Consider the following 24,144-nt stretch of genomic DNA (forward strand, 5'->3'; position numbering starts at 1 on the left):
CACGTTCTCCAAACACATTATCAGAGGTTGTCAGCTATGCAGTGCTGGCAAGAGCTGTCATTCTTTGTAAATGAGGGTATTTAAGCGCTGATTAATCATATCAAGAGTGCTTACTGGCCATTCTCCCAGATGGTGCTGGCACCAAGTCACACATTTCCTCATCCTGAGACGTCATATCACCCATCATCATCATCGTTTACACCTCGTTTGTCTCAGATGAGATCCTGCCTCACTTTCCTATTGTTGTATTGAATGTTTTTGGGTTTGAGTTGGACTTTTACCAAATGTGATGACAGCGGATCGCCTAGATATGACAGGTTCATGTAAGCTTGTGAGTAGGTGATGATTCAACAAGAAACAGCTATTTCAGTGAACCTGGTGAGTGTTATGATCACAAGTGGGGTAGATTGTGTTTTTGTAGTAACAATGGGTCACAAAGACTGTCTGATCGCCTGACAACTGTTAGCCGGTTAGTGATGTTGACTGGGAAAGAGGTTCATGGTTCGTCATCTGCTATTTAAAGTCAATAGTCATCAGTGAAGTCTTGGTTTATTCATTTATTCTCAATATGTGTCTGTTTGATTATTCATCTCTAAGTCAGATTCAAAAGATTCGTAAACGTCCATGGGTCTGTTACGAGCAGGGCTGTCACTAACGATTATTTTGGTAATCGAGTAATCACTCTATTATTCTGACGATTAATCAAGTAATTGGCTAACTATAAATTTTTGTAGTAATAAAAATAGACTTAAGTGAACAATAGCCTTTAAAATGACTTAAAATACACGTATAATAACAATGATGCAATAATTAGTTCAAATAAAGTATCAAAAATAATAATATTATGACTATCGAACAAAACTGTTAAAATACACGTGTTAAACAATAGAGCTAACGTACATTACACATCATAACAAATGACTGCACAGAGCGCCAATTATTTTTACACTTTAATTTGTGATCCAGTCCTTGTTTAATATTGACTAAACAACACTGAAGTCAGATGTCCACTTAATCTTTAATATTTGGCTGTTTCTTTATGACAGAAATGTAATTTCTTCAGTATGTGGACATCAAAATGTGTAAATTTAGAGCGAGGGGTTGAGCTTTTATTTTGAAATGGTGACGAACAGTAAGCATGTTGAGAAAGATTGATGTGTAGACCAATTTGGAGAAGACGTCGCAGTTACATCATTTGCAGCTGCGCATGCATAGTGGTTGCAGAAAAACACTGGTAACAAGTGGAGGTAAACTGGTAAAAACAATGGAATAAGAGAAAAAACTATTTTTGTGCCTTTTGATGTCAAAATCAGAATGCATATAATTTTTATAGAATACTGTCATCAAAGACGCCATTTGAAGCTAAACGCAGACGTTTAAATGTACATTCTATGGATGAAAACTGCTATGATTACTCTACTTTTAAAGCATAAATTTGATTTAAACAATAGGTCTATATAATATTCACATATGCTGTTCATAGGGGAGGTATTGTATTAGCCCTACAGTTACAGCATGACATTATTTAAACCTGTTACTATTAACGTTTTACAAATGCAAGTTTATATCTTCTAATTCAGACTTTATAACTCAGAAAGTGGGAAAAAAAAGCCAGGAGTGTGGGATATAAACTCTTATTCTGAACCGAGGGAAAAAGAGAGAATGACGAGTTGTTTTTCCTTATCAGAATTGTGAGATATAATCTTGGAATTGCAAGAATAAAGTCAGAATTTTGAAATATAAAATCAAATTTACTAATTTACTTTTTTTTAAATTATTATTTTATTCCATGGCTTTATAGACCGCTTCTTGAAAACCATAATTTTTTGTCACCAAATAGGCTCCGCCCACAAAATATAATCCCTGTTTCGGATCTGTAAGACTATACCGCTATCTAACATCAATTTCGTTGAATAGCAGTGCTTATCGCTGGGTGACAAGCTCTTGTAATATGCGGAGAACATTTTGAAAATGACATCTAATCAATATAATCTATTAGCTTTTTTAATTTATCTGTTTTGTACCGTATCTATTTAATTCTCTAGCCGTAAAGGCTATTTTTCCAGGGTTTTCTGCAACCATGATGCGCTCGGATGTTTGCATAGGTTTATCAATGATTTACCTTACAAATCTGATGAAATGACGCAAATTGTGTAGCGAGATAAATGTTAATAAACCCAAACTCACTACAATATAGGGCTGTGCAAATAATCGGATGTGATTATCATGCGCATTTTGTCAGTAATGCCGATTCTGTGATCGTAAATCTCCATCACCTGCTGTCAGATGGAACTGCATATGCTACACCGTGCCATAGTTCACTGACAAGCCGCGCAATATCGCGTTCATCATCGGAGGCGATACATCTCCGCGATATTGCGTGGCTTGTGAACTACAGTGAACCTCTGTGTAGTGAGTACCGCTCCATCTGACTGCACGTGATGGAAATTTACAACTAATCACAGAACTGGCATTACTGACGAAATGTGCATAATAATCGCATCTAATTAATTGCACAGTAGGGTTGGGTATCGTTTGGGGTTTTTTCGATACCGGTGCCAAATCGATACTTTTAAAACGGTACCGGTGCCAAAACGGTGCCTGAACCGATACTTTTAAAAAGCCACAAAGTGGTGGATGACACAAGAATATATTTTTATTGGACAAAAAAGTTCTTTAAATTGAACAATGTATTAAAAGTAAAAAAAAAAAAAAAAAAAAAAAAAAAAAAAAAGAAGTAGTAGTACTATACATTATTAAGTCAATGCAAAACGCAACAACAATAAAACCTAAGCCACCTAACCCAACTACAATAATTTAACAGCTTAAAATTTCAGAAATTCTTTTGCAGAAATATGACTATATGTGATGAGATCTGGGATGTCGGATGTCGCGGGACGTTTTCAGGAAATTCGTTTTTCATTAAATTATTATTCTATAACATCTTGTCTATCATCTCTGAAAATATCTCTTCGAAATTCACTTGTTTAGTGCAGAAAAAAATCAGACATTTATTGCAGCAAGCAGAAATGACTGTCTTTCTCCTATGTTAAAACGCTGCGGAGGTGCTTTCCCTTAACTCCACAAAAACAGTTAACCTATCAAAATAAACCACCTAACATATTTAGTAAAGGCGTATCAGTTCACATTCTCCACCAGTCCTGTGTAAAGTACGGCAAGCAAAGTTATTTATTTATTTTTTATGTATTTATTTATTTTAACATCGTCAGATGGCGGAGCACAACAACGCCGTCTAAAGTACTGCAGCTGCTCACTTCTTACTCGATCTTACTCGTCTCAGTCTGCCCAGTTTTGGTGATGTCAGTGCCCTAAATGATGTTACGGGCTATTTCACATCCAGAGATGAAGGATCGGATGATGAAGTTACTAAAGAGGAGTCGTCCGATGACCGTCTGTTTTATCACAGTGCGCGAACAGTTGCGCTGCGCTCGCTTTTATTACAAGGTAGGCTGCATTATTTACTAAACATAAAATGGGTGATCAACGGAAAACAAACGTTGTCTGTTTGTCTAATGATGCAGTAGCGCTCCTAACTTGACAGACAGCTCTCGTTAAACCCGTAAAGTGAAAGTGAAAGCCGTCTCACTTTAAAGCCGTTTTTCTCAAAATCCCATTCCTAAAAATCATCGCTATCGGCCAACCTAAGATAGCCATAACGCAGGTTATGTAAAAAATAAAAGTTTTGGAAAGGGACCTGTACTCAGCTTTCATATGGTGTCAAAACCTAAAAAGGTAAAATTTCACCATGTGTTGGGTTTTCCTAGATCGCATCACATATTTGCCGTCTCTGGCAAAATACGACACCTCTCCAGCTGATGTCTGCAAACTGTCAAACACGGTGCATCCCTCTGCTTTCAAGTTTATTCCACATACCATCAAATGTTTCATTAGGTTTGACGCGTTTTCCCCTTCACACGCAACTGCTGTAAAACATTTGCTGCACGTCGCAGTGTCTGAATCATTTCTCGTGAAATATAGCCACACTTCAGAATGTTTAGTTTTTGGCATTTTAAGTTAGACGCGTTTAACGTAGCTTGCTAAGCTAACGGCAAACCACCTGCTGCAGTCAGAGCAAGTGTAACGATAGTTGCAGCATTCACGCGCTTCTCGGATAGTCTCATTTCCAGACGATTTGTGCTTTTAATTCGAAATGTGAAAATGGATAGTAACTACAAAGATGTCTTGGATTTCTATCATCAAAGCTTTCCGACGTTCACGTGAGTTTTCTCATTCAGTAAATAAATTTTCTGATCATTCTGACACCCCATGAATGCAGTATTTAAATTTAACTAGCGATCATGCATGTTGATGAATCAATGCTTCTACATCCGTGTCATAGCACCAGAAGACAAATATTTCAATCGACAGTTCAGGCATTTAAGTGGCACCGAAATGAGGCACCGAAATTCGCGTTCTGATTCGGTCCGGTACATACCTGTCACATGGGTACCGGTGCCGTATTGGCACCGGGTTTCGGTACCCAACCCTATTGCACAGCCCTACTACAATATGCAGAGATGAATTTGCTCCATACGTGTAAATAAAACAGTTTGTGTGGAGTAGCATTTACTGTGATCACAGTTGCTTTGTGATGCACGTACGTAACCTACACGCATGTAAATAAAGCGCATATTTTAAACCTGCATCGCATATATTTAAATCATTGCTTCTGTGAATTCACAATAGCATTATGCTTTATAATTATTTTTTTGAATGGATTTAATATATGCAGCCTTGGAAAATAGTCTGATTCGTTTTATGGATTCTTGTCCATGGAATGCACCGCTTCCGGTATTTTGCCTGGTTACTCGACATGAGCAGGAGTTTTTTTAAATTAAGAACTCGAATTGAATTGAGGAATCGTGACAGCCATAGTTACAAGTTGGCACAACCCTCACTGTCTGTTTTTGAACTGCCACACAGTGAAAGATTCCAAAGGCTTCACAAAAGATTCATTTTTCTTGAAGTGAATAGTGGACATTGTGGCTTGTGGATGAGTGGTTTTCACAGTCTATACAGCACAAGGCTTAATCATGCTTCTAAAATTAGATCAGTTCAGCATTTGCCCACTGGGACGGGGTTGTCTTATTTTTTTGGAAGTGATTTCCCATCTTTCTCCATCACACAGAAATGTAAAACGGCAATGAAGTAATGTACAAGCTCTCCAAATTCAATGCAGAGGTCTTGAATGTGAGCATTTTGAAACGGTTTCAGATGGGGATGTAAAACACAGGGCTCTTGATAATTTTAATTTGCTACAATGTCCAAAGATCCATCAGATGGTCGACCGTCATGAATAATCCCTGATTTTGATGGCAGGTTGACTGCTTTGAAGGCTGAGCTAGCTAAGGTAACCTAATTACCATGGCTTATGTCTTGTAAACAAGAACTGTGAAGTATACTTGTTGTTCTTTTGCATGATTACCCTATTATTACCGTATAATATTACTCTTGCACTATTAACCTAACCTAGATTTGACCTGGTGAATTGTTATAATTCATGTAATGATGAAATTGGTATAATTTAGCAAATGGTGTGGCAAACTTTTATCAGTCTGGTGCACGCTGTACCATATCCTGACTGGAAATAGTCCATTTAGATTGGAAAGGACCGGTTGGCTGACGTAAATGACCAGCAAGTGTCGGTTAGAGCTGAATTTAATGATACCACAATAATAGACCAGTGTGCAATGTAGTAGATAATTCAAATGGTTGCACAGAAAAACACGTCGACGACAACAGTAAACAAATGAGTAGGAAATACACTATGCTGGCCTAGGCAGCATTTATGTGATCAAAATACAGTAAAAACAGTAATGGTGTAAAACATTACACTTTAAAACAAGTTATCTCTCTGATTATATGTTAAAATGACATGTATTCCTGTGATGTTTGCTGCTTAAGAAACATTTGGTATGAATGTGCTGGATACCAATTATTTTGCGAATGTGCAACAAACTTTAATAAACAGTTATATCAGGGTCGGAAATTAATGAGGGCTTGTGGCAAAAATGCCACCAATATAAACAAAAATGCACCACAAATTCAAGACAAAGGGGCAGGAATTGCCCCTGCACAATTAGACGATGTATTACAGCTGTCGCGATTTAAATGAAATGTGAAAATTAATAAAAAGTGTCAGTTTGCGGTATTAAATTTACATTCGCTCACACTGCATCAGATTGCTTTTTACGCGCTTTGTGCAGCGGTGAGCCTTATAACCAATCAAACACGTTTCTGTTGAACTTAGGAATGCATTGGCCAATCAGAGGCACTTAGATTAGTCAGCGCTGAAAACGCCAGAGCTGTTTTTAGCGCACACGCTCGCAAATTACATGATCACGAACAGCAGAGAACAGATACGACGTAAATAAAAGATTCATTTTGAAGCTTTAGTGATTATAACAGAAGTTTTTGCATAACTTGCGCTAGACTAGGCTAACGTCATGGACCGGCATGTTAATTTGTGCAGCCAGAATGTGACGTGTCCAAAATGCAGACACAACACACAAAAACATTTGCATATTGTAATATATATTGATAATAATAATCATTATTACAATATAAAGAGCAACAATCCACAATAATGATTTTTTTTTTTTTTGTCATAATATTGCAGCCTTATGAGCTTGTTTTTACATGTATAATTTAGATACAATTTTAAACGGTCTGTTTCTGAACCTGAGTTATGTTGATTGATATTTTGTTTAGTTATTATAAGCTGCATCAAACGATCTAGTTCTTCTAGTGTCAGTGATACAGTCTAGTACAACATAAACACAACTTTATTTCCAGGTGGTCTGATAAACCTCTGACCTGAAAATTCGCTGCAATCTTCTGAGTCTAATAAGCCCAAAGAATTACCTTGAGACAAACAATCAGGCTTTGTGTTTTTAAGTAAATGCACTGAGCAGTGATGCCCTTGTAGCATTACAGTCCATGCTTTTAAGACCTGCTCGCTTTTCCAGTTTGACTCGCTGGGCTCTTTTGAACCGGCACAATAGTTTTCCCAGCTCTCCTGTGATCACACACTGCGAGCTTGACGGACAATTTGGCAAAGGTTGAAAGCCGTATGGAAACTGCACGATTTGGGAGATTTGAAATGCTTACGTGCGAAGAGGGGTTCAGTGAGTCCATGCAGATTAACTGATCGGATACCTGGGCAAACCCATCATGGGTGTCGCCATTTGACCGTTTCCCCCCCGGTAATCGGGCGGGACCAGAATTGGGTCGGTTTTTGAGGAATGTGAGTGCAGATGATCTTAAAGTGCTTAATCCCTGTGTGGTTGTCACAACAAGATTGTCAGAGTGAAGTGTGTGTCTTAACCGAGAATAGCTCTGACCTCATTATACATGAAACTTCCCCTGCAGGTTACACGTCACGTGAGATGCAGCGAGAGACTTAGCTTAGAGCGACCCATGCACCATTTTCAATTTTAATAACAAGAGAAGTGTTATGAGGTGCCTTTGATTTGTCTTAGTCATTTTTTGAACTACAAAGAACTGAAAGCGTTGAGTAGAAAAAATGACACTGAAATGAACAGCAAATTAGGTCATTTATATGTAGCAGAGTGACTTTTTTTTTTTTTTTTACATTATTACAAGTAATATCAAAGTAGTATCTATAGTATATATGTTATGTTATCACCAAATCTTGGATTCAATCTTTTTGACTAGTTTTCTTTCAATTAACAGAGGTTTTTTATTTATTTTTGGGACTGAGTGAGCATAGGCCTCATTGATCTGAGCTTATGCACCTGTGTTTTTGAGTGAAAAATGAAGAAAAAAATCATTATTTTTGGACAGTTTTGGCAATATTAATTGAAGGTATGAGCTCAGATCAAAAAGAAATGCTAAATCTTTCCTAACCGGAAGAAAACAAGTGATTGAATCCAGTATTTGGTGGAATTTAGTTGTGTAGTTAGGAAATATGGAAGTTATTGTTGTCAGTGGAGTAGAATAGTTGTGTAAATGTGCTAAAATTTAATAAATATTTAAGGCAGACCTTAAAACCCCCCACCAATTTGTTTTGGAGGGTGAAGCCTTTCAGAGTATACTCTTACTTGTGACACATTTGTAAGCCACTGCACATGTGTGCAAGCTATTTTTTAATGCAACTGAGAAAATAGTTTACGTGCTCCTTTTTCCTGTTGATCTGATTATTTCAGGTTACCACCACCCTTTCAATTCAGATCGCCGTTTTATCCGAATCCAGCTCAGTTGGATTGATTACGTTGTTTGCATGAAGACTTTTCAGTCCGACTGAGCCATAAAAATGCCAAGTTCTGTCATGAAACTCTAGATGGCACAAGGTGATGGGTTGTTAACGCAAACTGATGACATTTACAGCGTTACAGTACTTGGCACAAGCTGATTGGTTCATGTCGCATATACAACCAATGAGCTTGCTGCTTTACATTTAAATGGCTGGTTAGCATTCACTAGAGCATTTCGCAGTGCGCTTTCACAGTTCTTCTGAAACCCTCTACAACCCCAGCTCCACCTATGTGGATCTGCTACGGGTTATTATATATGCTACTTGTGCAGTAGCTGTTTGTCTTAAAAACTCACAATGGCGTATGTATTGGCAATAGCAAGTTCTTGTACTTGCTTTGCAGCAGCAATAATCTACAACAACAGCAATAACCAACAGCAGTGGCAGTTCAGCAGCACAGCAGATCTATTCCACAAAGTCCAAATACGTTAACATTGTCATATCCATTGCCATGCTAAAATCTTCAGAGAGTTGTCATGCGTTATAAACTGATTATTTGAGTGCGTATACATGTAACTAAAGGCTCACGTTTTCTTCTCATCTCTTGTGCAGTCTATCCTGCTGCTGGGTAGTGTAGCTCTGGCATGCTTGGCCTTGGACCTCCTCTTCCTCCTCATCTACTCCTGCTGGCTGTGTTGCCGCCGTAAGAAGAGTGACGAGCAGCCAAACGCGGACTGCTGCTGCACCGCCTGGTGCGTCATCATCGCCACCCTCGTCTGCAGGTGAGTCTGAATGCGTTTTTTTTCTCATATTAGCGCCTCAGTCAGGCATAAGTCAGTGCTCATCTACTCTGGTCTCCAGAGAGATGCTTTTATCAAATAGTCCCCAGCTGGAAAACTTCATTCTGTCTAATGGAGTGTAAAAGAAGGTGTGTATTATCTGAAGAGCTGCAGGGTTTAATTTCTGGAAGAGAAGTCATTTCTACTAATCTCTGTAGTTCATTTGGAGCTCTCTCTGGGTTTTGGTGTGGCTGTATTAACACCTCTAGCAGCAGGTGTGGATTTATTTCTGCCTGTAGCCCTAAAACTACTCAGTGGCGAGGGCTAATGTAAGGATTATCCGACAGAAAATGTCCACTGTTTGAATATGAAAGCTCATCAGGTCAGAAACATATTTTATGGCAGTACTGTCCTGGTTTTGGAGTGTTATTTTGGCATTAGTTCCAACGTTTTGCACTCATTGGCTGGCTTAATGCAGAAGAAGATATTTGCAGAAGAAGTAATGCTTATAACCAAACAGTTTTGGTTACAATAGCAACATATGCTCATTGGAAATACGTGCCTCTATATACATTTCTGCAAAACTGAAAGAAACCTTACCTGTATGTACGAATCACTGCAGTTTCCAGCTTAAATGAACACTAGAGGCAGTAAAATTCTTTTATTCCATAACAGCGTTGCACTTAAGTGATGAAGAGCTCCGGTACAAACCCTGTGAAACTACATTTCGACAAAACAGCTCAAATCAGCATAAGAAAGTTAAAATAGCACAGCTGCATCAACAAATGCGTTTCTATCTCACTTTTGCATTTGTTAACACTATCGGTTAGGTTTAGGGTTGGGTTTGGTGTAGGGGATATTTATTGTTAAGCTTTAGTGACACTCCCCAGATATTTGAATTCTGAACAGCCGCAATATGTACAAGTAGCGTAATAAAAACGTAGCAATACGTGCCTGTGCCAACATAATAAAAACATCCCATGGTCATGTATTGCCTGATCTGACAAAGACCTTTTTTAAAAACTTTGAGGGCAGCAATGGCAGTGTGACGATTTTTTGTTGATTGACAGCATGGTCATGTATTGAACGTGTTTTAGCGCCACTCTCTGGACATTTTACTTAACTGGCGCGAAACGTGCAGTAAGGTATGTAATTATTGTTGTTGCAGAAATGTATATAGAAGCATGTATTTTCATGAGCCTGGGTTGTACAATAGACAATGAGACAAAAGTCATAAGGGTCAATTTTTTTAAACTGAGATTTATGCATCCTCTGAAAGCTGAATAAACAAGCTTTTCACTGATATATGGTTTTTCGGATAGGACAGTATCTGGCCGATTTGAAAATATGAAGTCTGAGGGTGCAAAAAAATCTAAATATGTTTTTTTTTTTTGGTCCAGGGTTATTATTTTTATTTTTTTTTGTCTTGCACAAGAAATCAAGTTATACAGGTTTGGAATGACATCATTATGAATAGATGATGACCAATTTTTTTTGTTTTTTTTCCATGAACTGCCCTTTTAAGGTAGTGTCAGTGCACAGATTTTGCTGATCAGTTCATCTGGTAAAGAAGTTAGTAAGTAGTAAGAAGGCTGATACAATGAGTGCTTCTGATGAAGAACTAATCACTGGAATTATCAGAGTTTTCCAGGTTAATGGCATCAGAGTTTAAGTAGGAAGCGAACTAGATATCCATGAGCCATTCAGTTCATTATTCAGGCAGCTGAACTTGAACCAACTTGCTTAGCGGGATTCTCTTCAGACCGTTGCTCTGCCATGACAGAACCACAGATAAACCGCAGGGGTGCACTGCAGTCTTGGCAGTCAAAAAAAAGTCAAAATTCAAATGCCACTGTCAAATATCCATTTTTCATTGTGTACATTTGTAATGTTGTGGCAAAATGTTGTACATTTATTTTGCATTAGCATTTAAAAAATTAAAGGGGTAGTTTACTCAAAAATTAAAATTTTTGAGTAATAATTACTCACCTGTAAGACCTTCGTTCATCATCGGAACACAAATTAAGATATTTTTGATGAAATCCAAGAGCTTTCTGACCCTGCATAGACTGCAACGCAACTATCATGTTCAAGTCCCAGAAAGGTAGCAAGAACATTGTTAAAATAGTCCGTGTAGTCCAGTGGTTCAACCACTAGCCATTTATTATATCCATATTTGACACATTGTAATATCAGCACATACTATAGCTTTCCTAATTTTTTTTTTTTTCTTAGCTTTTGGCCAATTATGTGGAATCCTTTAGTGCAACACCAGATTCATGATCATTTGGCTCTCATACTCAGATGTTGTGTTGCAGAATTTATCTTTTAATGCAAATGAGAAAATGCAAATTGAGAATCAACTCTGGGTCCTTGCACACACAAGTGTTCAATTGCTTGAATTAATCACAGGATGTGTATTGATTGGTTTGAGAAATTTGCTGAGGTGAAACATTGATCGTTTCATTGGCTATTCCTGTTATAATGTCAATGGTGACAAAGTGCTGAGCTGCAGCATAAAGTGGGGTTGTGCATGAGAAAGTCATTACTTCAGACCACAACCTTCTGTCTGGTGCTGTTGATATAATGCATGAAACCAAAAAGAGTGTTTCTGCCGTCCTTCACTCTAGTTTTCCTTCATTGTCTTCAGAATCGACCCTTTCAAGTGCATTATAATCCATTAAAATTCAAGATGTCAAGAAGTAAATACAAACCAATGGAAGGATTCATAAACAAACAGACTGAATAAGTAATGCTGGCTTTTGTTATGATGATGCTCGACGCACAATGTGAATGAAAAGAATTTGGTGGGAAAGTTGAGGCTCTGCTATTGTCCGGTCCGACATCCTGTCTCAAATAAACCCTGTTGCTATGGCAGCGTCTTTCCCGGCAATTCCTAACTTGTGGCTTCTGGCATTGCAACCATCATCATGGACTCACAAAAAAGACCACCACTTTTTTCCACCATCACCCCCCATGTCTCACGACCGCTCCTTGTGTTTTGTCCATGTTAACGTGCGCTCGCTCTTCAGGGAGTCTGCCTGTGATGGTGTCAGCATGCGAGAGGGCCTGCTGTGTGGTTTTGTGAGTCTCTGTTCTTCTGTGTATGTTCTTAGCTGTGCTGTCAGGCAAGATGACAGGTGAGAACTTTATGGTCACTATGAGTTACACACCAAGCAGTAAATCCTGTCTTCAATACATGCTCAATTTTTTCTTGTCTTCTTTTTTTTTTTTCTTTTTTTCCTAGCTCGGAAGTTGTAAAGGGCTCAAAGACAAGGCAAAAATACTCCAAGGAGTGTTGCTGTCTCTTCTTACCTTCTTTAAAGCCAACACGGAAGCAAAATAGACCCTAATAGTTACTTAATACACGTGCTATATTTTTTTAAAATATTAGAGTAGAATAGAATAGAATAGAATAGAATAGAATAGAAAATACAATGCTAACATTATTATTATTATTATTATTATTATTATTATTTGGTTTGGTTTCAGTTTGTTTTGGTTTTAGTTTTGTTGTTTGGTTGGTTGGTTTTAGTTTGTTTTGATTTAGTTTGTTCTGGTTTTATTTATTTATTTATTTATTTTTTTTTTTTTTTGTTTGTTTTAGTTTGGTTTGGTTTGGTTGTAGTTTAGTTTATTTTGTTTGTTTATATGTTTGGTTGGCTGGTTTTAGGTCTTGATTTGGTTTTAGTTTGGTTTGTTTAGGGTTTAGTTTTAGTGTTTTGGTTTTTAGTTTTGTTTGGTTTTGGTTTTAGTTTTGTTTGGTTTGCTGTTTGGTTTTAGATTGGTTTAGTTTGGTTTTGATTTGGTTTTAGTTTTGTTTGAGTTTGTTTTGGTTTTGTTTCAGTTTGTTGGTTGTAGTTTTATTTGCTTTTATTTTTATTTATTTATTTATTTTTGTTTGGTTTGATTTGGTTATAGTTTTTGTTTTGGTTTTAGTTTGGTTTGATTAAATCTGGTTTGCTTTATTTTGGTTAGGGTTTGGTTTGTTTTGGATTGGTTTGGTTTTAGTTTGGTGTAGTTTGTCATTTTGGTTTTAGTTTGGTTTTGGTTTGGTTTTAGTTTGTTTTGGTTTTAGTTTGGTTTGTTTTGGTTAGGTTTTAGTTTGGTTTGTTTTGCTTAGGTTTTTAGTTTTGGTTGGTTTGGATTTAGTTCATTTTTGGTTTGGTTTTAGTTGAGTTTGTTTTAGTTTTGGTTTGGTTTTAGTTTGGTTTATTTTGGTTAGGGTTTGGTTTTTTTGGGGTTAGTTTTAGTTTGGATTGGTTTGGTTTTAGTTTGTAGTTTGTTTTGGTTTTGGTTTGGTTTTAGTTTGGGTTGGTTTGGTTAGGTTTTAGTTAGGTTTGGTTTTAGTTTTAGTTTGTTTTGGTTGACTTTAGTTTGTTTTGGTTAGGCTTTAGTTTGTTTTGGTTAGGTTTTAGTTTAGTTCATTTTGGTTTGGTTTTTGTTTCGGTTTGATTTTCTTTTTGTATTTTTGGTTTATTTTGTTTGGGAAAAAGAGATCCCATGATTCCATGTGGACCTACTTGTTCAATCCATGAAGCGTTTCATGAAGTCTCATACATCCTCATCCACATCTCTCTGTCTCAGTCTCACACTCTGTTACCACTTTTGCTATATCAGTTACTAAAACTTATCACTCTTTCTCACTGTCTCATGCTTTCTGTTGTGAGTTTGCATGTTGAGCAAGCATCTTCCCTTCTGTGAAAGTTTATCAATGCACATCTGGTCCTGTGTGGAAGTGGAAATATGGAGAACACTTTTTCCGTCATGTTCACAGGCTCCCTGCTGATTCCTCCCTATGGGGAGGAAGATGAGCCCATTTTCAACAAAAACTTCATTAATAATCATCACATCTGCGAGGGACATGACTCTCATAATATTCTCGTAATGCACGCCTGCAGCCAGTAATGCTTTAGGCGGGCTTCGTTCTCACTTTTAAATGGTGCACTTTATAAGTCTAGGAAGAAATGTTGCTCTTTAAAATGATGATAATTACAGATGATTGATGATTGTGATTTTCGAGTTAATCTGGATTTTTCTTTTGAAGTTTTGAAATTTTTAGCTGTGGTGTTTTGATTAGCATGCACATAGCATGGTGTGCTTTAGCTGTTTGCTCATTAAAACATCTTAGAAAAGCTGCTTCTTCAAATTCATCACACATGCCTCAAGCTGTTTTTTTGAGTATCTCACCACAATGTTTACTTTTTAAAGACATGTCAAGTTAAAAATTGTCATAAAATAAAAAAAAAAAAGTGTCTTGACCTTGTGCCACTGAATTCTGTTGATTGCTAGATTGCTAAACATCCCATATTTTGTAAACATTCCCTAAGAAACATGTCTAATTAGGGTCAGTTGAACCTAAAACTGTTATGATTAAACATAGCTTCTTTTATACAATGTTCAGGCAAACCACAATCTAGTTGATTTTGACATATCCCTAATAATTATGAACAAAGGCAGAGTTGCTATACAGTAAGACTAATCATAGTTCTGAGTAATAAAATAAGGACAACTTGAACTTGATTCATGATTGATTGCTTTGCAGATTTGCCCATTGTTCAGCTTCTGTGTACAGTGACGTATAAATAGGCCACTTGAAACATCAAACACTAACTTATTCCACATCAACACGCCTGCATAGTAACTGCACTATCAGAATTCCACTGAAAGCTCTACAGAATTCTTTTGTACATCATTCATACAGATCTCCTCACCCATCTCTTCCATATGAGTTTCAAGGGAAATTTACCATGTATGAGTTTATTCAGCTAAACTCTACAAATATTCCACCCCAATCGGCACAGAAAATATGAAAAAGTGCGGATTCTGCATGGACTACTCATCACTTATGCATAAGAAGGAAGTAAGCTCAGCCTGTGAGTCCAGTGGGCAGTCTTCCTGAAGTCTCTGTGGATCTAGACAGCTTATAGGAACAGACTGTAATATGTACCATCTGCAGTCTGGACCTGAAGGTTAACTTACACCATCCGATTTAGTATTAAATATGTCCACTAATTCTCTTTCTACTGAAATGGAAATCTAGAGTTGCGCAATTTTTGGTCTTTCTTGGAAGTGAATTGTATGGTGAAACCTCCTGAGAATTGCTGATGAACGCACGTATTTTTAGAGCTTTACAAGAAATCTCTGTAGATGCTTTTGAAGGAACACATGAGCACTTAAATAGAAACCAGAAAGTACAAGAATGTTTCACAAAATGTGGTTGAGACATGCAATCCCCTGTCCTAAATCAATGATTCATGAAGACGCAGAGGAGTGATTGTACAAAGCAGAATCTAAGCCACATTACTAAAGATTCTTCACTATCCAATCAGTTAACACCTACTCTAAGTGTTTCCTGTTTATTGTGATTAACGTTTAGGACTTGTGTTGTTGTTGTTTGCTCCTACATAGGAATGTTTCTTTAATGTCTCTCTTGAGTTCTGTTGTACCACATGCAGATGAAATCCCTTCAGATGTGCACTGTTCAATCAGAATTGATATAGTTGGAGACATGCAAGTCAAGACACTTGAATGTGCTCTGTTTTCAGTGATTTAAAGTTTGATCCTAACCTCTGTCAGATAGTTTAATTGTAGTTGGTGTGAAACAGCCTGGAGGACTCATTCCAGATGCACAAGCACCTAAGTTTCACGCTTGGACTTCTGATGTCTGCAGCTTTAGGCACATTTTAGCTGTAGCGCTGCATAACTAAAGATTATGGAAATCCAGAGCAAAACTCTGAAACCTTTACAGCGTTTATGCTAATCAGCTCATGACTTGACATTGAAGCCACTTCAAAGGCTCTGATAGAATCACAGCAGCTAGTGTGCATTTCTGTTGAAGGGCTTGAGACTGGAGTATATAAGCTTGTGTCAGTCCAACATTTTTTTGCACCAGAAATGTGATTTGATCTGACCAATTGTACATCAGTGTATAATATACAAATTATTTAAAGCTGCAGTCTGCATCTTTTTGTGGTTAAAAATGATCTGAAATCAGTTTTTGAGCAAGTACATAATCAGCCAGGCATGCAAATATGAGTATGCCGCCTTTTTCATAGTCATATAAGTCATATATGTCAAAAAAAAAAAAGGTTCAACTTCAAAAAGTGTTTGTGCTGCCTTAAAATTTTAAGTTTAGTCAACATGAAATGTAAAGTTGTACTACATGAAAACGTGAAAATTTGAGTTGAGTGAACTTAAAATTTAAAGGCAGCATGAACACTATATTATTTTATTTTTTATTTTTTTTTAAAACAGTGTAGTAGGCTATATCGCATGTGAGGATTCTGTAGGTGGCAGATCATATAGCTCTTTTCTCACAGTAGCTGGAATAATCAAATTTATCATTCTGATGGCAGATTGTAATCCATAAAGGATTATGTGTTAATGAAACACGTGACTGAAATTAGATTATATTCTAGTTTTATGTGTGATGTGCATCTGATTACAGATACATGGGATTACACAAGATTTGTGTTTCAAAGAGAACCAGTTCTAAGGAATATTAATTAGCTTTTTGGGTTTATTTGAAATTCGAATGGTTGGACAATTTGAGATTAGACTGTACAGAAATTGAAATGTATAGATAACGCTAATACACACTATATACACGTAGTCACGCAGTGCTGATGATGTTAAAGGAGAAGTCCACTTCGAGAACAACAATTCACAAATAATTTACTCACCCCTTTGTCATCCAAGATGTTCATGTCTTTCTGTCTTCAGTCGTGAAGAAATGACGTTTTTTGAGGAAAGCATTTCAGGATTTTTCTCCATATAATGGACTTCATTGGTGCCCCGATTTTGAACTTCCAAAATGTAGTTTAAATGGGTTCTAAATGATCCCAGCTGAGGAAGAAGGGTCTTATTTAGTGAAACGATCTGTCATTTTTTCCAAAAAAAAAAATTTGTTTACTTTTTAAGCACAAAAGCTTGTGTAGCACAGGCTCTGGGATGCGCGTCCACGTACTATTGAGTCACGTCGAAAGGTCATGTCGACATAGGCGGAACTACAGACCCAGTGTTTACAAAGCGAATGCACAAAGACTAAGAAAGTGCAAGTGAGTCAAATGCTGTTTACAAACAAAAAGGTACAATGATGTCGGACGATTCTGAAGTGGTAGGAGAAAATAACAGAGTTTTCCGACATACTCTTCCTCTTTGAGCCGGAGTATACACACAATGAACTTAGACGTGATTCGTAGTAGTGATGGGAAGTTTGGATCATTTTACCGACTCGGACCTTTGAGTCTCGTTCAGCAAAATTAACAAATCTTTTTTCGAGTCATTTCATTCATTTTAGAAAAAAATCAGCATCACGTGACAGCCCTATAAGATGAACGAATGACTCAAAACCCGAAGACTCGAAACAGGTGAACTAATTCCAGTACAGAACCTAATAGGATGTTGCGCATGCGCGACTGAACAGGTCACTCCCGAGACGACTCGTTCTTCCCGAGTCACATTAAAGATTAGTTCAAAATGAACAAATCGTTAAAGAGCGCGCATCCCAGAGCCTGTGCTACACAAGCTTTTGTGCTTAAAAAGTATACAAATTTTTATTTTTCGAAAACAATGACCTATCGTTTTGCTAGATTATTTGTAAATTGTCATTCTGGAACTGGAGTTCTCCTTTAATAAGAATCTCACGATACGATGATATCACGATATGAAGTCCACAATACAATATTTTTTGCAATATTTAAAAAAAAGGCAAATAAAGAATTGGAAGACATTTTGTAAATTGTAAAGTTAAATTATTCTATGCAATGCATTTTGAGAGTTCAAGCGATCAAACCCATGTTCTTAACTAAGTAAACTTAAGTCATAAATAAGGGGACTCTTTTCACTACACATTAAACAGCACCAAAATGGTATTTATTGTTTGAATACTGTAATAAAATGGACACAATTTGAAATCTGAGACTTTGTTTCTTATCAAAAGTAATGAAGCACAAAGCTTATTACAATTTATTGGATGGGAGGTGTGCTACAGTGTTCTGTTCATTAAATGAAAAGGCTAGACCAATGGATTCTTGGGATTTAAGAATCGATATAATTTTGTAAAAATGACAATCGATTAAAATCGATAAACAGTAGTTTTTTTTTGCCATAGCAATAATATTAGTAGTTTTGTTTTATAGATAAAACTCTTAAGATTAAAAATGTCCATTTCACTACCCCTTTTTGTCTCAACAATAACTCAGGTGTTGCTTTTTAAACACTTCCGTGTGTGTGATTGCTCTAAACGCGTCAAAGGTTTCTATTTACGTGTTTTTTTGTTTTTCAGTGCTAAGCGTTAACCAATCAGGCGCAGTGACCGAACCAGTCTCGTCTTAACTGTGTGACACTCCACTTAACCAAATCCCCACTGATTCAGGACACTGTGCTTTAGGGGGAAGGGCGCACCAGGACGAGCATGAGTAATGAGATTGCTCAGCGTGATCTGTCCAGTCAATGGAGTGTTATTCTCTAAGGAGCGTTTAACCCCATTCACATTGATCAACAATCACAGGTCATTACTTATTAGATGTTATGCAACTAAAGTCTGCTTCTTAGCATCAGGGAGTGCTGGGATAGATTTCGATGAGTCATGAGGCTTATTTTTATTTATTTGTTTGCAGTATGTATGTGTGAACCCATGAGAGCGGTGGCCTAAAATAGAGACTGTCTGACAGACTGAGCTTTCGTTAATACAGGACAGCAGTGATATGGGACCACCAAAGGCCACAGCTGCGGGAACATTGATTGATCTGTCCTCGGGTCATATCTTGCCTTAGAGCCCACAATCACTTTCCTTCTCTCGGTATAACTATTATCGAAGATGTCTCTTCTGTGGTTTGATGTATCTGACCCTTTAAACCTCCCTGCTGCCTTTTTTTTTTTTTTTTTTTTTTTTTTTTAAAGGTGGCAGTTTATAGCTGACAGGCTTGTTTGACCTACCCATACTTTGTTTGATACTATTACAATGGTAATACCATAGTATTCTTAGAAGTAACTTACAGTCGCACTGTAAAGTAAAAACATTTAGCATTTTTTTTTGTTGTTGTTGTTTCAGAAAACAGCAAATACAACATCAAAAATTACACATTCTGGTTGTGAAATATTAGTCCAAATGTTCATGGTTAATGTAATCAACTACATCTGTGGTTACTCTGACAAGGTCTGTTCTTGACTTTATGCTTTCACTAAAATGATTTTAGACCAGTTAATTACATGTCACTGCAAAAATCGCTCAGAAAAGTAAAGCTCATTCCGAGAAAATCTCAATGTTCAATGCAATGAGATTCAGACATAGAATTATGACATTCAGGGCCACTATGTACCATCTTATGCCAGCATTGTCACTAATTTGTTTTTAAGGTATTCCTTGGTGTTAATCTTGGGGAAGTTATAAGCATTTCTGTCCTTGAACATCCATGCATGACATGAATATATTTATTAATGTATATATTTACTAGTTATTAATTAATTTGTATTATTTGTTTTTCCTATTTTTTTTTTGGATGTATTTTCATTTTATTTTCTTATTTTTCTATTAAATTCAGTTCTCTCTCTTTTTTTTTTTTTTTTTGTTGGCTGCCAAGAATATATTGTATATGTGTGTGTGTGTGTGTGTGTGTGTGTGTATATATATATATATATATATATATATATATATATATCCATGCATGACATGGATGTATTTATTAATTTCATATATGAATTAAGTTTTTTTTTTTATTGTTATTTTTCTTATTGTTTTATTGATTTATTGATTTATTTTTTTTTAACTTAAATTATATTCTTTCTTTTTTTTTTAAATGAATATTCTTTACTTGTATCATACCCATGCATGCCATAAATATATATTTATTAATTTAATTTAATTTTTTATTTTATTTTATTTAAATTTTATTTGTATATATTTAAAAAATCTTTTTTATTTTTTATTTTATTTTAATTTTTTTTTTTTCCTTATTTTCTTTTTTTTTATTTTTTATTGTAATAATAATTAAAAAAAAAAAAAAATCTTCCTTTTTAAAAAAAACCTCCTTGCACATATAGTCCCAAACTATTATTTACTTCTGCCTCCTTGGAAACAATTTTTTAGTGAAGTCATTGCATAGTTCTGCACTAGTGTAAACACAAGTATCATTATAATTAGTTTTAATACAAACAGTATGAGAAAAGAATTGGCCCTCGTGTTTCTCTTGCCATGCTAGTTGCACTATGAAATATTACACTGTGGTTTTTGTGTATTTAGTTAACTTTGCTCATGCAGATTATCCACCAGATTTACAGTGCAGCAGGAATGCTGGGAACTCCACTGAGACCTTTCTAATGGGTCACATGACCGTGGCCTCGGGAGGATGACGAGGTGACATCTGCTTCCTGATCTGCACATTCGTGCTACAACATGCCCATCCACCACCACACCGCAGTTAGCATAAAACCAACACGCTGTCGGCACTGCTTGTTTATGAAATACAGAGCTAGTCTGAGAGACCGTCACTCAATTGACTTCCTGCGTAGTGCTTTGGCAACAATAGATCCTTCACATTCACACATTGTTGTGAAATCTTAATACTTAGACTTTGGCCCATTCACGAAGCAAATGATAAGACTGGCAAACGCATGGAATGCGTCTTAAATGTACTCCGGCTGAGAGCTGCGGGGTTTGTCCTGCGGTGAATAGCTCTTTGTTTAGCCGCAGAACCCCTTTAAGAGGGGTGGCTGCTGATTGTAGCTGCCATTGAATGCTTTACAATGGAGTTGGGTGACATACTTGAGCGAGAGAGGGTGGGGAATGGGAATGAGTGGGATCGAAAGCCCCGTTGGCAGGTTGTGCTGTTCTGCCACCTGGTGGTGAGGCAAAAAGTTCAAGTCGGATGTGTTGGTGGTCATCTACGTCTCTGGTACAGATGGTGCAGGTGGTCCGCTGCTGGGAGTTCATTGCTGTGAACGGCCTCAGTGGGTTTGTGGGGCAGCCGTGCGTTTGTGACCCAATTCTCTGCTTGGTCAAAGCTGTTAGTGCAATCGATTCGCTTTCATCCATCTTCTCCAAGCGCTGTTGTAGTATCCCAACAGTCTGAGTGAATGTTGTGTTGGGTTTCACAGAGTGCTATCGATCATCTGACCACTGTGTGCACATGTGAGAACCACAAAGAGGAAACAAACACTAAATGGACTAAAGCCCCTTGTGTCCACAAAAAAGCATTTTGTTAGTTGCAAACTGTACAAATACATAAGTGAGTAGTCATTTAGATTGTTTACATTTATTGCTCGAATAGACATTGAGCAAAGTACTATGTGTTTTATTTAGACATTGGCCTTTAGAAGGCTCAAGCCAGCGACCTTCTGGTTATGAGCAATATGTAATGCATTAATGCTTAGGGCTGTCTCAGTCGTGAAATTTGGCTGATGATTAATTGTCTAGGAAATAACTGTGATTGATTGATTGTCTGTTTTAGGGCTTTGCCATACATTTTTAGTGTGCTTTGTTTGGCATTAAATGTCAAAAAGAACTGTGTAAATACTTTTATTACAAAAAAGTAAGTAAGGTCTTTCCGTGCCAAATCAATTTCAAAAACGTCCTGGCTTAAATTTTTGATTTTGCTAATATTTTTTCTGAGGAAATATAAACATGTATAGTGATAAAAGCCCAAATATTAAATGTCATGGATGACTATTTACTGAGTAATCCACTATTTTGTAGAGGGAGGTCAAAATGGCAATTTTCACTTTAGATTCAGAGTCTAGTTGCAAGGGGATAAACAAGACTTCAGAAAGATGGCAGCATTATTATCTTATGAATAGACAACAGAAAGCAAGGTTTTGTGACTCAACTTGACCGTTTCAGTGCACTTTTAGCACTCAGACAGGTATGTTATATGCAGTTGTTTTGATAGAGGGAAACAAGGTACAATTCTAATTTCAACATTATTTCTTCTTCAGACATTGTTCTGTAAATTAAATATGATTCAGCTGTATACAAAGTGACCAACTTAAAATGGGTAACATTCAACAATCTGGACATGGAGCCTCATTGAGATCCCCATATCTCTGGGACTGAGTGATGTAAGGCCTTGATATTCGCAATTAAGACTCCAAAAGAAAAGTTTATTAACAACTAGAATTTAAAATCATATTGTGTGATCTAATACTTCTTGAGTTACAGGTACGCATACTTTAGAAAAATAATATTTATGACTCTCAAGACAGGTATGTTCAATGCAGTTGTCTTGACCGAAAGAAACAAGATACATCTTTAGTTTTGAGGTTATTTGTTCTTCAGTCATTCTTCTTTAAAAGAAAAGAAGTATCATATTTTTCAAACTGACCCACATTTGGTTTTTGACCACTGAAAATGTGCACGTTTTAACTACTGGAGCAATTTAGAAATTTCAATATCTCTGGAACCGAATCTCACAGGGCATTAAAAATAAAGAAGCCAAAAGGAAAGTTTTGTTAAAACCCAATATCTGAAAGGGCATTGGGATATCTTTTATAGTTCTTGAGTTGCAGGCTTGCAAACTTTGGAGAAAATCTTGAAAAGTGCTCTTTCCCCATTTTTAAATAGTCACCATTGGCACATAATGCAACACAGATTGCTAAAGTCAACAGATTTTACTGATGGAGCTACCAAACTCTGTGTAAAAATAACATTATGATGCTGCCATCTTTCCAAAGTCATTTTTTTCCCCTGTAACCTGACTCTGAATCTAAGGTGAAACTTGCCATTTTGACATCCCTCTACAAATTACTTATTTAAAATTTTAGCTTTCATCAATATACCTGTGTATCTTTCTTCAGAAAAAATATTAGCAAAATCAAAAATTTGAGGCGGGGACCTTGTTGAGTTGACACGGAATGACCCAGTACCTCTGTTTGGGAGCCGCTGCTGTAAATCAGTGCTGTGAATAATCTGTGAGCCTTCACTCTTATTTAATAAGTCATTCATGTGTGTTCAGTTCTGTTATCAGGACAAAGGTGTCTGAATTAGAGTCTCATCTGTGTCTTCTGCCGGCTGTGTGCAGTGTTTTTGGGACATTACTGACCTATTCCTCAGGGTTACCACGGCTTTTCTGAAGGCCTTAATTTCCCTTTCCCTCCTCCTCACGCCTCTCTCTTTGTTTCCTTGCAGCGCTGGCATTGCTGTTGGTTTCTACGGGAATGGAGAGACCTGTGACGGCGTGAATCGGCTTACCTACTCCCTCCGGCATGCCAACCGTACCCTGTCAGGAGTGCACAGACTGGTAAGGCACTGATGCACACTGGGTTATGTTTATATGGAGCTCCATCCCTCCAGAACACACCAGAGCTTGACTTAGATGTAACACTGTAAATAAAAAAACTCACAAAGCAAATGTGTGTGTTTGTAGGTGTCAGAAAGTACATCAGCTCAGAGCCAGACTGTGGATGAGAACCTTCAGATTCTAAAGGAACAGTATGCAAAGCACACAGACTACCTGTCTATCGTACAGAAACTCCAGGATCAGCGGAGCGAACTCGTTCGTCAGATGGCTGACATTCCCTTTTGGAGCAATCTCAGCATCTCCCTGGAGGATCTGGCAACCCAGATTGAACTGTATGACTGGTACAGGTAAGTACTTTGATGTCTTTATGTAGGGTTGTCAAATATTCGCAGTAGCAAATCAATTTTAAAAATTTAAAAGACAATACAGATTTCATTATCCAAGTTCGAATATGAACATTGTATATTCATTTTCTGTGGTGATATTGATTTTGAGAATCATAAATTCTTAGGTATTGGTTCTAATGTTCATTTTTCAGCCATTTTTTTAATTTAGTCTTAGTCTTGTGTCAAATGTACTTTTTGGTTATTATATTTAGTCAACCTTGTCCTGTTTTTAGTCTAGTTTTAGTCAATGAAAACTTTTTTTTTTCAAAAATATGATTGCGTAGAAGAGGCATGCACAGCAGTCCGCAATAATGTCCCTCTTTTTTTTGTCAACGATATTGCAAATTGATATAGTCACAATTATAGTTTGACTTTTTTGTGGTTTCGACATTCTCCATTTAGTCATGGGGGAAAGAGCTTGTTAACAAAATTAACACTAATTGGTTTATGGTTTTAAATATAGTTCATTTAAAAATAACAAAATCTAAGAAATATTTGTTTACCTG

General features: G+C 36.8%; 1 protein-coding gene across 1 annotated transcript in view; it reads left to right on the plus strand.

Annotated features, from left to right (window-relative positions):
* Positions 1 to 24,144, plus strand: part of ttyh3a (tweety family member 3a) — a 70,724-nt gene that overhangs the window by 12,048 nt on the left and 34,532 nt on the right. Inside the window, exons 2-4 of the mRNA XM_051103483.1 lie at positions 8,849 to 9,018; positions 23,141 to 23,252; positions 23,379 to 23,599. Coding sequence (XP_050959440.1) covers positions 8,849 to 9,018; positions 23,141 to 23,252; positions 23,379 to 23,599 — 503 coding nt within the window. The remainder of the gene's footprint in view (positions 1 to 8,848; positions 9,019 to 23,140; positions 23,253 to 23,378; positions 23,600 to 24,144) is intronic.

Source organism: Labeo rohita, chromosome 3, assembly GCF_022985175.1.
Source record: "Labeo rohita strain BAU-BD-2019 chromosome 3, IGBB_LRoh.1.0, whole genome shotgun sequence".
In the NCBI taxonomy this organism is placed as follows: Eukaryota; Metazoa; Chordata; class Actinopteri; order Cypriniformes; family Cyprinidae; genus Labeo; species Labeo rohita.